This window comes from Ambystoma mexicanum, chromosome 1q (assembly GCF_040938575.1).
Source record: "Ambystoma mexicanum isolate Mex_15411 chromosome 1q, UKY_AmexF1_1, whole genome shotgun sequence".
Classification (NCBI taxonomy): domain Eukaryota; kingdom Metazoa; phylum Chordata; class Amphibia; order Caudata; family Ambystomatidae; genus Ambystoma; species Ambystoma mexicanum.
In genome coordinates, this window is record NC_090922.1 from 960,536,611 (window position 1) to 960,550,577 (window position 13,967).

A 13,967-nucleotide genomic window follows, 5' to 3' on the forward strand; every position below is an offset into this window, starting at 1 on the left:
TCCTGAGCCGCATTCAGCTTTGAGGAAAACCTTGCCTAGAGCCTTCCTCATGATCCTTGCTTAAAAAGTCCTTGTTTTTGGCTGCAGACCCTGAAGTCCTCCTCCTGCAAAATCTTCTGTGCTTAGGTACTGTGCTGGCTTGGGCATTTACCAAGTCTCTTGTGAATCCTGTGTAGTTTTAGAGGGTTTTCTGTGATTTGGGAGTCCTCTCGTTCATAGCAACCAGGCCCCTGCTAAAATTCTCCTAGGGTATCTTCTGTGAAGCCCTTGGACCCTCAACTAACTCTAAAGTACTTCCTTGTTCCAACAGTCTTCCTTAGGAACTTAAGAACCTATCCTGACCTGCTCGTTGGACACTAGACCCTAGAGACCCTGCTTCTGCCACTGAGAACACTCATGCTCCAAGAATAAGGGAAAGACTTCTAAGGATTGGGCCTTTTGTCTAGAAAATAGAGAATATGCGTTTAAAGGTTACTTACTTGCAAAAAAAGTTGGTTGGTAACTCACTCAGAGTAAACAGTTACAAAAGCTATTACTTACCTTAGAAATGTTCTGCCATTCTAACAGAAAGTAGATGTAAGGTTATATTAGCCACCTGTGGTTTGGTTGTGCCTCATCCCAAAAGTACTTGGTTGGGTTCACGTCACTATTCCTGTTAGTATAAATGTACAAGTGTCCCCAACTGGGTCTTGCGTCACCTGTGCAGAGTAAGTCTGCGCTAGGTTTTTCCTACCTAGAATAACTGAGTCATTCAACACTGGGCTTTGTTTTCCCTGGTCTGTGTTAGGTTTATACCTAGCTTTAAGCTGCGGAAGGCTCCTGTAAAAAGTGTATAGGTTTTACTTACCTTGAGTAAAACTGCTATCCTAAAATAAGTGAGAGTTATTGCTTACCTTAGTCTGTGAACTGAAAAGCATCTGTAAGTGAATATTACACCTTAAGGTCGAACTCAACTAGAATAAATGCTATCCTGATTCAGAGTTATAGGTTTATACTGTTCCTAGAATCTGTGTTTCACTAAATCAGAAAGGTATATTGTCCAGATGATATTACTATGCGATATCTTGCCGAGTGTCACAGTACAACTGCTAGGGTCTACTACCCTTATATTACTGAAAGTATTCAAAGTAATTATTGGTGTGACTTCCAAATTAGGTTATATGCTATGGTCTGTGTCAGCAGAGTGGTTCGTTTTTAGAATTGTGGTTATATATAATCTGATAGTACTTATGCCACCCCAAGATTTATCTGGGCCCATTCGTATTTAAATAAACCATTTATTTTTTTAACGATACATAGTGTTTCAGTGCGTCTTTGGACCATTTGTATTACAATTTCTTTGTACTGATTCTACAGCCCTCTCTCCTTCCTAAGGTAAGCCTTGCTGCTCTGTCTACGCTACCCTGAACTCAGGCGGTACAGCCTTATACTAAGTGGAGTCTTGTCCTGCAGGCGTGTCTGGGCGTCTTCTTTGGATCTTCAGTACCAGTGGTCGACTTAGCCTTTTGTCCCTAAAGCCTAAACTTTTATGCAGCAACCCATTCATACAGTCCCATGAATCTGTCAATCACCTGGGGATGGCTGTCTGGCTGGAAAGCCGGCCATCCCAGTTACAAACTGGTTTCAGCCAGGCATACCATCAGACAAAGGCATGCTAAGTTTTAGGCTCCTGTCTCAGCAGATACACTGGAGCCTTGGCTAGGTCACAAAGGAACCCTGCCAAAGGCAAAACTCAGAGGACCCGCCCCCACATAGATTGGTAGAAGAAAGGCTCAGAAGGAACAAACAAAAAATGTCGAGAAAAGACGACAGGGGCCATTTGGGGCAAATAGTCACTCATGGGTGCTTCACTGCAGCTATGGAAACAACCTGCGAGTGAGTTGCACATAAATGGTAGAACAATGTATCCACTGTCACAAGCCATTTAAGTATGTCTGTTACTGTAACTTGAATGTTACAGGAGCAGTACTGAGTAGCCCCCTCAGAACCCCCGGTGTGTGCTGATCCCACAAAAGAAAAGATAAGAAAATGTGTCCTACTATCCTTGAGAACAGTAGTCCTCATGGGAAAATGGAATTAAAAAGGGAAACCCGAGGGACTCCCCCAGCAACACTGCATAGTAAACATTAATTACAAAAGCAGTTAAACAGAGTTCCCAAGTCAGAGTAAAAAGAATGAGTCAGTAAGAAAAGGTTCCAAGAACAGAAAGTGTTGGGGGTCTCTCTGGATGAGGGGAATTGGCACAGAAAATGAAAATTCTCCCTAACATACTGTAAAGGTCTTATGATAGCGAGTGGTCGGAGCCTGCAAGGATTTATGTAATTAAGGAAAATAAAAAGGGAAAAAAAATAAAGGTACACTCATTAGCACTTCTGCGATTTAGTTTGTTTTTGAATTCAATATTTATAAAGAACATGATTTAACAGCGGTAGTATATATAAAAGAAGGTGTAAAGCATCACACACAATATATCCACAGGAATTGCACCTACACGACAAATCCGTGTATTGCCTACTTTACTTCGTAAAACATGTCTTTATTTGATTATAACACTCTTAAAATGATCATATTACATAAAATTCATAATCCAACACACAAGATATAAAACATATAAAAAGACTAAACTTCACAACACACATGACGATCCCAAAAATCGGGTTAATTCAGCTAATTTTTACATTAGCTCCGTGTGGAACTCCACACTGAAGAAATTTCTTTTTATATCGGTATTATTAGTGCTTTCTCAATAACCCAATGATTTAACAGCACCACATGGAGAATTCATGGCTGTTTAACTGGTATAAGGCTAGGATACATGACAAGGACACGGACCTTCAAAACTCTATTCAGCTATATAATACCCTGCAGTTGTTGGGGTCCCAATTTCCCTACGACTGGAAATGTACATTATGACACCACTGCACTGTCATCTTTAAAATACAGCTTGTTTAAAACTGTATAACAACATCTTGTCAGGACAGGAAATAAGGTTTAACTTTCACAATTATATTTCTCCTGATGGGTGCGTGAAAGTTCGGTTTCTAGTGTAATGCACTGAAAAGAATTGAAGCATAACTTCTAGTCTACTTAACCGTTTAGTAAATGTCTCTTGGGGTGAACCCTGCTGTTTTGTTAACTACAGACGACCAACCGGTATAGCTGGCCTCACAGACTCTCTCAACAATAGCAATCTATCTCTAACAGTCAACAGCACCCACCCATGTATATGACCTCTCTTGGGCTGCTTAATCGGCAATATGCACACACGCATCTCCTAAGCTAAACCCCCTAGAATTTTCTAACACATCGACTACGGTCACCAAGGGCGTTCAACCGAGGAAAAAAGCGCATTGAGGCCACAAAAGTGGGGAACGAGCACTATATAAATAACAAAATGCAATACAACCACTATACAAGGAAATCGAACAAAATGGGCCTGGGGGTGGGGGGGCAGAAAGCTAGAGCGAGCAGAAAAGAAAACAAGCAGGGATATTGAGCAAAGTCCTTACCATGCGGTATAGACAACATGCAGTAAATATCATGCAAAACGTCTTTACAATTCCACTGAAATGTATCTGGTTTAATTTGCCAGGAGCTTTTTAAGGCCAATTTGACTGCAATCATACACCTTTTAAATGAATTATCTTCCATATCCCAACACAGTATCACAGAAAGAACAATGTGTTTTCACTTCCACTTACTTTCTTTGGAAGAGCACAATGAAAGATGAAAATGAACATTCCCTGGAACGCATTAAATATGGTGAAGAGATAGATCATTACAATATTATCCTCGTTGACGAACAGCAGCCCAAATGACCACGTCAGGCCAAGGAGAAACAGGAGAGCAAAAGCACCCAGCACCCAGGACCTGAGAAGAGAAAACTTAGGTCAGCTACACAGGCGAGAACAGGAAGAAATAACCGCTTGTCTGCTTAACACAGGAACCACATTGGAGAAAAACACTGGCAAGAACAACCCTCACACATGAAGACTTCAGTTAAGGCTGCCACATTGCACAATTGCAATTGTGCCCAAAAGGCACACATCCCTGACTCCAAGCTGGTTTCTGTTAGACCAAATTAATTCATTTATCAATTTATTCTACAGCAAAAACAGTGCCAGCCGAGCAGACCGTATTCAAGTATTGATCAATAGACCCAATATATTTTCAAATGTCGAGGGCTATTTCATTACTAGTTTGCAGCGGATTAATTTACATTTTTAATCTAGTTTAAAATGAGTGTCATGTTTTGCATGTTGTGCGTATAGGAAAAAGCACACTAAACATCACAAATATTCAAACCCTAGAGTTCGTATTTAACTACACTAATGAACTGGGAATATATTTCTATTAAAATGAAACCTAGGTGAAATGTGAAAAAAGCAAATGTAAGGGTGTTTGGATATATGCGGAGGGGAAAGTCAATTGAGGGGGAAAACAAGATACAGCATAGAATGTAGTGGGGATTAAGTTACAGCATTCCATAGCGTACTATAGTCTTACTTGATAAATGGTTTATTATCCTCATAGCTAGATAGCAATATAGGCAGAAGAGAGAAACAAAACGATTAGCGACAGAATTGAAACAGAAAAATGAAATAGTTTGCAGTCAGTGAAAATTTAAGGTAAAGCAGTAAAGAACAGAAAAGAAACTAATAAAAAGATTTATCGTGTTAATTTAAGAATTGTTATTTAATTTACCTAGTGGCAAGGTTGGTAAATCATGCTATAAACGTGTTAAAGTAGGATTCCTGCTTACCCAGGTAAGTCTGTATTATAGTAGCCATCACAAACACGGTAATTACTGGTGTAGATGAGCGGACAGAGGAGAAAAGGAAGAAAAAAGGTGCTAAGGTTCAGCTCTCTGGTCATGCATCATGCAATGAGAAGGGTGAGAACGTAGTTTATTGGTCTACACTAAACGTCAATATTTTAGCATTCATATTTTTCTGTTAATTGATACTGTAGACATTGCCAACATTTTTAGTTGCAGTCTCCCATTAATCTGTCTACAGTCTAGGATCATGAAAGTAGTGCACCTAAATGACACTAAGAACTAACTAATGTGTAATTCGTTTAACAGTCAGAAGTATGTGTGCACTAAAAAAATGACGATGCAAAAAAGTGACAATTCCACTTGGCTACTGTCAATAGACCTTCCTTATCCATTGGATCCTGTTCGAACCAGTGCTCAAACTTCTAATGCTTTTGTCTACAACTTTATACAATAACACGTTGACTGTTCAAATCATTCCATTTAAGAGAACATTTGTAGATCACAAGAAAGTGACTTTTTGCGAAGAAACTGTTCAGAATCTATTAATCAGACGTGAGTTTAATGTGTTCTCCCAGCAAAAACAATGGCACCCGAAATATGAATGCAATTCACACAGATGTGGAATTGCTTTGAATTCAATTGTGTGCATGCTTTCAAAAGGAGAAATTAGCTTATTCTGACTAACAATAAATGTCAGTAAAGTAAAAATGCTACATGAGCAGTAAGCTATCGTATCACTAAGGGCTTACTGAAAGCTACTGTTACCTGGGAGACAGCCAGGAGTTTCTGATAGAGTCAAAAACCTAATCAGTCCTCAAGACCAGAAAATAATTACAAATCCCTCAAACATAAGGATCCGATACTTACTTAATGTTTTCCAAACGGCTGGAGTCTGGCTTCAGAGTGTTGGAGTGCTTAGCCATCTTACACAACGTGATGAGGAGGAAGATGAGATTGAGCTGTCAAAAAACATATTGACATTAAAGGAAAAACAAGCCAACCTGAATAATTGAAACACACATGGTAACACCGTTTTGAAAGTCTGCTATTGAATGAATGCAGTTTAGCAATTACAAAAGCGAAGATACGTTTGAAGTAATTCGTCAAATAAATCTGAATCTCATTTGCTTTCTGAAAATATTGGATCATAGTGGACAACAACGTAAGGAGCCCATGCTATCATTCTATACAGCTACCAACTTGAGACATCTTCAGAGAAGAGAAAAAAGCTATTAAAAAAACCCACACTTGTAGTCTACCACACTATGTAAAATCAAGATCATGTTCCAACTATTTCCCTTAGCAGGGGTGGATGTTTGTCTGATTCAGGCCATAAGGGCAGAAAAGCCCAAAATGTTGAAAAAAAAGAAGAAAAAAAAAAAAAGATTCCTGCAAAAGGATGACTCGCAGCTGTGTCTTTACTCCCCCACCGCCCCTCTCCCCCCCCCCCCCCCAAGGTTTACTTCTGCTGCTTGAGATTTTGACATACACAAATACACTCCCCATCAATGTGGTGGTTAAGTGCTTCAAGTAATCAACACAAGTACATATCAGGAAACCCGCATCCTTGCTCTAAGACATGTTCGCTAAGAAGCACCTTGAAAAGCATCTGCACATATGGAGTGAACCCCTAAGCCGTAGCCCATGGCATTCAGGCTTCCCACATGTACATAATCGCAAAGCATTTCGGGAGAAATGGGTGTTGTCCAGTGCCTCACACCATCATGCTCTAGGGTCCACTTCAACTTTAGAATACGGCCCATTAGAGAAAGCCACCAAGGCATCTAAAACATTTTAAAATTATGGATGAGTTGCAGCTCTATGGTTTTTAAAGCATCATTTAGCAAGCTATAACAACTCTTGTGCAACACTAGAAACTTTAAATTTGAAACCACTGCAACCAATAGAGACTTCCTTGTTTATTCACTTTGCCAACTGTTTAACCTACAGAACGTACTAGCACACTTAAATCTGGTAAACCGATACCATTATAAAATTAGTGTACCATTTTGGGTTTATAATGTCCGATTTTAGTGATTTACATTAGCAGACTATTTTTGAGGAAAAAGCTTTCTGCTTTGACCACCACTGCCAAATCGGTATTTTCGGACGTTTCTCGTCACGGCCCCTTTTACGCTTTTATTAAACTAAAATAGTTCCAATATTAACATATGGCTCAGCAACTCTTACTGTTGGAGGAGATGAACTAGGAGCTTCTTGAAGGTATTTATAGGAAACAAGTTTTATGATTCCCTATTGAAACGCCCATCTATCCAATTCAATTTGAGCTTGAACTTCCTTCAATAAGAATAATTGCTGCATGGAAGATTTTGTCATGTAAAATCACCACCAAAAATGAGCAGACTATTACCATGTACAGCACACTTTTAAAGAAATAATTGGATGAGTGCATGTATGGAGATACTAACTAGACTGTAGATCTCCATTGAAAATCCCCTATAGATTAAAAAAACAACTGCAGGAACTAGGCTGGATACAAACAATTGAAACCAGCGAATCATACTTTGTATCCTTATATTGATCTGAACAGGAAACCAATGCAGACTCTTCCCGACGATTTAATATACTTTCCGTACTCTTGATAAAAGATTTTTTTTTTTTTTTTAAAGGATTCCATGTGTTAAAATCGCAGCAAAAAAGGCTGTGATTTTGCCGCTGCAATCCAAATAATGGATGTGGGGCCCGGGGGATACACCTGCACTTATTATACCATTTAAGGGGAGCGGGGACACCTCTGCAACCCCTGCTCCCCTTAAATGGTATAATGGGTACCTTTATCAAGTCAAACCACAGAATTTTGTGAAGTGAGGCTGAATCTTTTAAATGCAAAAGAAATTCCTGGTGCTAGGGAAAATATTCCCTGTGAAAATCGTACCCGCCGTTTCTGCAAATTGAATGAAAAGTTACTCACCGTAGTGACTAATGTACTCTTAGTCGCCTTTCCTCCATACTGCATGGGCATCCCTTCCAAGGGACGGATACAGAACATTTTTCACCAGAAAAACCTTCACCTTTAAATTTAGAGGCACGTGGGGTGCGGGCCAGGGAGCATGCGCTGCCCTGGCTCTGCCCTCCTGCACCACACCCCAGTCCCCATTGACGCGTCAACAATAGATTTAACATTGCCTAATGACATCAGTATTATTAGGGGGGAGGTTTGGTGGGACGTATGGAGGAAAGGGGACTAAGAGTACGTTAGTCACTACGGTGAGTAACTTAGAATTACTCTTACGTCCCGTCCCCTTTCCTCCATACTGCATACTGCATGGGCGATTGCACCGAATGTAGCCCCAGGGTGGAGAGGAGACCCTCCTTAAGCAAATAGGTTCCTGAGAACTGCTGGTCCGAAAGCCGCATCAGATCTAGAGCGGCATCCAAAGAGTAATGCTTGCAGAAAGCCAAAGGAGTGGCTCAAGTGGACACCCTGCTTATGACTTGCCAAGGTACATAGCGCTGGAATGCGATGGCTGGTGCCTTGGCCCTGACTGCGTGGGCGTGCATGTTGGCTGGAAGCAGCTTCTGCTGGCCCTCGCACGCTCCCTTGATCGCCGAGACTATCCAGCAGGCTTTGGAGGCCTGATAGCCTGGTCTTGAGCCTCCAAAAGTGACCAACAGGGCGACCGATTTGTGAAAGCCCTTGGTCGTGTCCAAGTAAAATTTCAGGGCATGCCTGACATCCAGGCAGTGCAGCACTCTGTGCTTTGTCCTTGGGATCGGCAAAGAACGTACGAAGGACTATTTCCTCGTTCAAGTGGAAAGCACAGCACCTTGGGCAGAAATGCCAGGTGTGTTTGCAGGATTACTTTGGCCCTGTGAAAGGCAGTATATGGTTCTGAACTGACCAGCCCCTGTATTTAGCCAAGGTGAGGCCGTTTAGCAAGGCCGTCTTGATGGTGACCAGCCTGATGTCTGCGGACGCCATTGGCTCAAACGGGTTGTGCGCCAGGGCGCCCAAGACTATGTTGAGGTCACACACTGGGTGGGGTCTCTTGACGGGCGAGCAGAGCCTTGCGAGCCCCGTCAAATGTTTCTGGACTATAGGATTGGAGGAGAAGATCCCCCCCTCCCCCGAGTTCTTGTAAGCCCCGATGGCTGCGAGGTATGTACGGCAGGTTTCCAACTGCACACCAGAGTGGGCGAGGTGCGCCAAGAAGGAGAGCGCGTCGTCCAAAGTACATGCAAGGGGGTTGATTTCCATGGAGTCTGCCCAGTGGCAGAATCTGGTCCATTTACTTTTGTACTGGGCCCTAGTAGCCTTGATCCTTGCGCCCTGTATGGATTCCAGATTAGCCTGGGAGAGGCTGAGGTGCCGCAGTGTTACCTGCTCAGGTACCACGCTGTGAGGGCTAGTTACTGTGGTGCAGAGTGGATGACCCTGACCCCCCCCCCCCCCCCCCGCTGTGCCAGAAGATGTGTTGGGCCCATTGGGAGGTCAATCTGAGGCATCTCCGAGAGGCTGAGCAGCTCTGAAAACCATGGCCTGAACAGCCTCCACAGAGTTATTAGAATGATGTTGAATTGGCAAGACTCCTTGATCTTGCAAATCACTCTGAATCAGCACAGTGGGCAGGAAGGCGTAAAACTTCATGCCGTTCCACTGAAGTCGAAATGAGTCACCCAGTGAGCCGGGGCCCTGTTCCTGCCAGGAGGCGAACTAGGGCACTTTTTGTTGTGCCAGGTGGCAAAGAGATCCACCTGGTGATGACACCACCTGTTGAAGATCTCCTGAATAACGAGGTAGTTTAGCTGCCACTCGTAATTGTCCGCTCCCAACCTGCTGAACCTGTCCGCCTCCAGGTTGGATTCCCCAGGAGGTGGACTGCTGTGAGGTAGATGTTTTCCAGGGCCCACTCCCACATGCTGATTGCCAGTCTGCACAGGAGGGGATCTGGTGCCTCCTTGCTTGTTGACGTAGTACATGCTGGTCGAGTTGTCTGTCTGGATGAGGACAACCTTGCCCCTGAGAAGTGGTACCAATTGATGTGGTTTTCCTGCTCCTGTCGAGTCCAGATGCCGTGGACCGAGAGGTCATCCAAGGTGGCTCCCAGACCTCGAGCGAGGAGTCTGTGGTGATGGTGGCCTGAAGGGAGGGTGGCCGAGAGGGCTTGCTCGTCTGTAGGTTGCAGTCACTGGACCATGATGTTCGTTCCGGGTGGAGCGATGGAGGAACGTTTATCTCGGATTGAGAGCTCTGCTCCTGGTTCCATGAGGCGAACAAGTGCAGCTGAATCCTCCTCATCCTCAATCTCGTGTGTGGGACGGCTAATAGGACCGCTGCCTAGAGACACAGGAGATGCTGGTACCACCATGCCGAGGTCACCTCTCTGCTGAGTAAGTGGGTGGTGGCCCTCCTGATGGCCGAGGTCTTGTTCTTCGACAGAAATACCTTCTCGGAGCACGTGTCCCAGATGAGGCCCAAGAATGTCAGTCTGCGTGGGCTACAGCTGCGACTTCTTGAGATCATGCATTGTGTTCATAAGGGCATAAGGGCATGGGAAGAGTGGTGAACCTCTTTCGGAGATGTAGCCCTGACAAGCGAGTTGTCGAGTTATGGGTAGATGTGGAGGCCCTGCGCTCTGAGGAGGGCAGCCACCATATTCATGAGCCTGCTAAAGACTCAGGGGAACGAGTTGAGGCCAAAAGGAAGGACCTTGTATTGAAAATGGTAGCTCATAATCCTGAACCGTAGGAAAGAACGATGGGGCTGCCAAATCGTGACGTGTAGGTATGCGTCCTTCAGATCCAGGGAGCACATCCAGTCTCCCTTGCACAATGTCTCCGCTATAAAAGCTGGCATAACCATCTTGAATTTTTGTAGAGGTAAGGAGAGGTTGCGGGTGGAAAGGTCCAGCACAACTCTCGGGCCCACCTGGTGGTTCTTCTGAATGGCGAAAAATCCTGGAGTAAAAGCCCACGCCTCGCTGGGAAGCTGGGACTTCCTCTGCTGCCTGGCTCTCTACGAGAGACCCGATCTCTGCCAGAAGAGATGCTGTCCCAACTTGAGGGAGTGGAGGAGAGGCTGGGATGGGTAGGCGGTACCCCGTGAGAGGATCCAGGGGTCGGGAATTTCTGTTGCCAGAAATGGGCATGAAGAGCAAGCCTGCCCCTCACTGGAGACACATGGACCCGAAGGGGCATGTCATGCCTTCCTTCCCTCGGAGGCTGTTGCGGAGGAGGGGGGACTGGAAAAAGCCTGTATTCTCCCCCCCCTCCGCCTTTTGTTGCTGTACGCCGGTTCGGAGAAGGCAAGCGGTCCGGCTGCCTGTATCTCAATTCCTGAAAGCCACGGAACCCTCGTATGGAGGGTTCCGTGGCTTTCAGGAATTGAGATCCAGGCAGCCGCAGCGCTCCGACAGGGGGCGTACGTATGGTACGCCCCCTGTCGGAGCGCTGCTGTGGCAGGGTGTACGACTTGGGTGTGGTCTGTCAAGATGGATAAACACTTGGCCGTTTGTGAGCTGTTTTTCTTCTTGTCCAGCTCTTTGTCCGTGGTGGAGTGGAAGAGGAACCCCCTTCGCCCCCACCACGAACGGCAGATCTAATATGTGTTCCTGGACGTCCTGGTTGAATTTCTTCGGCCGGAGCCAGGCTATACTTCTCATGACCATGGCAATACAGATGGCACGGCCAGAGTTGTCAAAATGGCCCACAGTGGATTCCATGAGGTAATGCGCCATCAGCTTGGCCTCAGCCAGCCCGCTTTAAAACTTGTTTGGCTCTGCGTAGGGAGTTCCCGGATGAAGTCTGAATTTCCTGCCATAACCTAAGGTTAGCGGCAGCCAGCATGGCATTGGCCCGACAAAGATGCAAGGACGCGTTGGAATAGAGTTTCTTCCTGTACGCCTCCAGGATCTTCTCCTTGCCTAGCAGCGCCACAGAGGAGGAGGCTGCCTATGACTGATGCTTGGAGCATAGTGATGCCGCAGTGATCACCGAAGAGTGTGGCTGCGGATGGGCCCCCATCCTCAGCCGAAGATTTTACCCTCCCCTTCCATCTGCCTGTACTTGGCATCCAGGCGTTTATTGAACGGCTGGACCGAGTGGGGCTTGAGGCAACCCTTCTTGGCCAGTGAGACTAATTGGCTTGTGCAGAGGAATCCCCGTTTTGGCAGATGGGCATCGCGTGAGGACTTCAGCCAGAACCCTCTATGCTAGACCTCAGGTTGCGGTAGGTCCAGGAACTCCGCCAGTCCAGCAAGAAGTTCGTGGAATGCCCTGGCTGAGGATGCGTGTCCGTATCCTCCTCTTCCGTATCCTGCAGATCAGGGGGCTCCTGCGGAGGTGGAGGAGTAGCTGGAGTACAGTGACCGCGGCTGGAGGCGGAGGCTAGTGTGGAAACACCTGAGGATTCGGCTGGGGAGCCAGAGGCAGTGGGTGAGCCGGCGGTGGCACTTGTGGTGCCACTAGCATTGTCGGGAGGACTTCCCTGATGGCGTCTTTGAGGATAACGCCCATCCGGGTGACTTCATGAGGCCGAGGAACATCTCAAAGAACCCCTCTTCACTGTCCGGAGAGGTGGTAGGTAGGGGGTACTGACAGGGATGCTGGAGCTGCTGGAGCCGCTGCATACCCTGCCCGTATGGACGTAGAGGGAAGCTGCCCTGCACATAAGGATAGGCTGCAGGCCCCGTACCTGGTTGAGGCCAGTCCCACCTTGACACTCATTCTTCGTCGAACTCCTGGAATGGCGGACGGGTGCCTCTGTCTGGCGCAGCTGCCATCTTATTGAGCTGCCTGCCACGTGCTTGCAACGTGCTGCTTGGCTCGCTGGGCCCAGCCTTGTCCAAGACCCTTGCGTGTGGCTCATGAGGCCTACCCTGCTCCTCGGTCCTAGGCCCGGTAGGTGCGACACCCTTGACCCGGGGGGGGTCGGTAGAGCTGCGTTTAGGCACCCCTTCGGATGTATTGCCGGTAATAGGGTGTAGCACCTCGGCCATATTGCCGGTACAAGGGCAGAGCCCCTCGGATGCCAATCCGGTACAAGAACCTACCGGTCCCTCAACACTGCCACCGGGAGGATCCAAGGATCCCTCGGCCCGAAGGCCGGTAGCTGGAGTAGCCTCGGTGCATGTGCTGGTACAAGGACATGAACGGTCCCTCCCACGTGGGAGATTCCTTGGGAAGGAGTCTCCTTTGAGGGGTGCGATGGAAAATAGCAGCTCTACCTCGGGCCTGGGTCAGTGTTTCATGAAGTTCTTGAGGTCTTCTGGAGGAGACTTCTGGAAGAGCACCCTGCGCTTTCGATGACAGCGAGGCACACGCTGTACAAGCCTGCCAACTGTGGTCTGGGCCAAGACAACGTAGGCAGAGGGCATGGGGGGGTCTGAAGTTGGGAAGAGCCTGTTGCAGACTGGGCACCGGGGAGGAGCGTGGCACCCGAGGACCAGGTACCTGAATGATAAAAAGACAAAAGAAGAAGTATCCGCACGTGGAATTACATGGCTTAAGCCAAAACCAGGAGCACTGTTGAATTCGGCCCGTTCCCATCGACACAGAAATGGGGACTGAGGTGTGGCGACAGAGGGTGGAGTCAGGGCAGTGCATGCTCCCTGGGCCACATCCCCGCACGCCTCTAAATTTAAAGGGGAAGAATGTTTTTTCTAGTGAAAAAGGTTGTCTCCCGTCCCGTGGAAGGGGCGGCCATGCAGTATGGAGGAAAGGGGACGGGACGCAAGAGTATAGAGACATGCTGCGTTTGAGTGTTAATTTAAAAGCACCCGGAATAAAATTTATGGGGGATTTGATTTGGTTTTTTTTTTTAGAATAAATACTGTACAGGCATTGTCACACAGGATACTGGAAGGCCCTCATGAGACCTGGAAAATTAATCCGATCAGATTTTTAAAAGCATCCTTGGGAAAAAATGTGGATTGAGATGTGATAATACATGTAACGTGCTGAATTAATTCTATGATATTTGTAATTTATTGATATCTATTGACCTAATTTATTCTGTTGGAACTTCTGTTTTAATGTGTATTGTTTTGTGAAAAGTTCATGATTGAACTATACCACAATTTAAAAAGGGTCACATAAATGTTCATTACAGCCACTTGCAAAAATGTCAGCTGTGTGAATTGTTACATATAAAGTAATTTATAATTCCATTCACATATGCAATATACAAAACATTCTACGGATAAAGCAATGCATAAGTTCCACACTT

General features: G+C 46.0%; 1 protein-coding gene across 23 annotated transcripts in view; it reads right to left on the reverse strand.

Annotated features, from left to right (window-relative positions):
- Positions 1 to 13,967, reverse strand: part of ADGRL2 (adhesion G protein-coupled receptor L2) — a 401,410-nt gene that overhangs the window by 23,387 nt on the left and 364,056 nt on the right. For 15 of the 23 annotated variants that reach the window (XR_011287781.1, XM_069641616.1, XM_069641615.1 and 12 more), the window contains 4 exons: positions 5,648 to 5,739; positions 4,763 to 4,807; positions 4,507 to 4,533; positions 3,702 to 3,870 (listed from right to left, as the gene is read on the reverse strand). Coding sequence is in view for 22 of the 23 variants with exons in the window: in XM_069641616.1 (XP_069497717.1) it covers positions 3,702 to 3,870; positions 4,507 to 4,533; positions 4,763 to 4,807; positions 5,648 to 5,739 (333 nt within the window). In the remaining variant the exon portion in view is untranslated. The remainder of the gene's footprint in view (positions 1 to 3,701; positions 3,871 to 4,506; positions 4,534 to 4,762; positions 4,808 to 5,647; positions 5,740 to 13,967) is intronic. The other 8 variants (XM_069641620.1, XM_069641619.1, XM_069641618.1 and 5 more) reach the window with 1 other exon arrangement.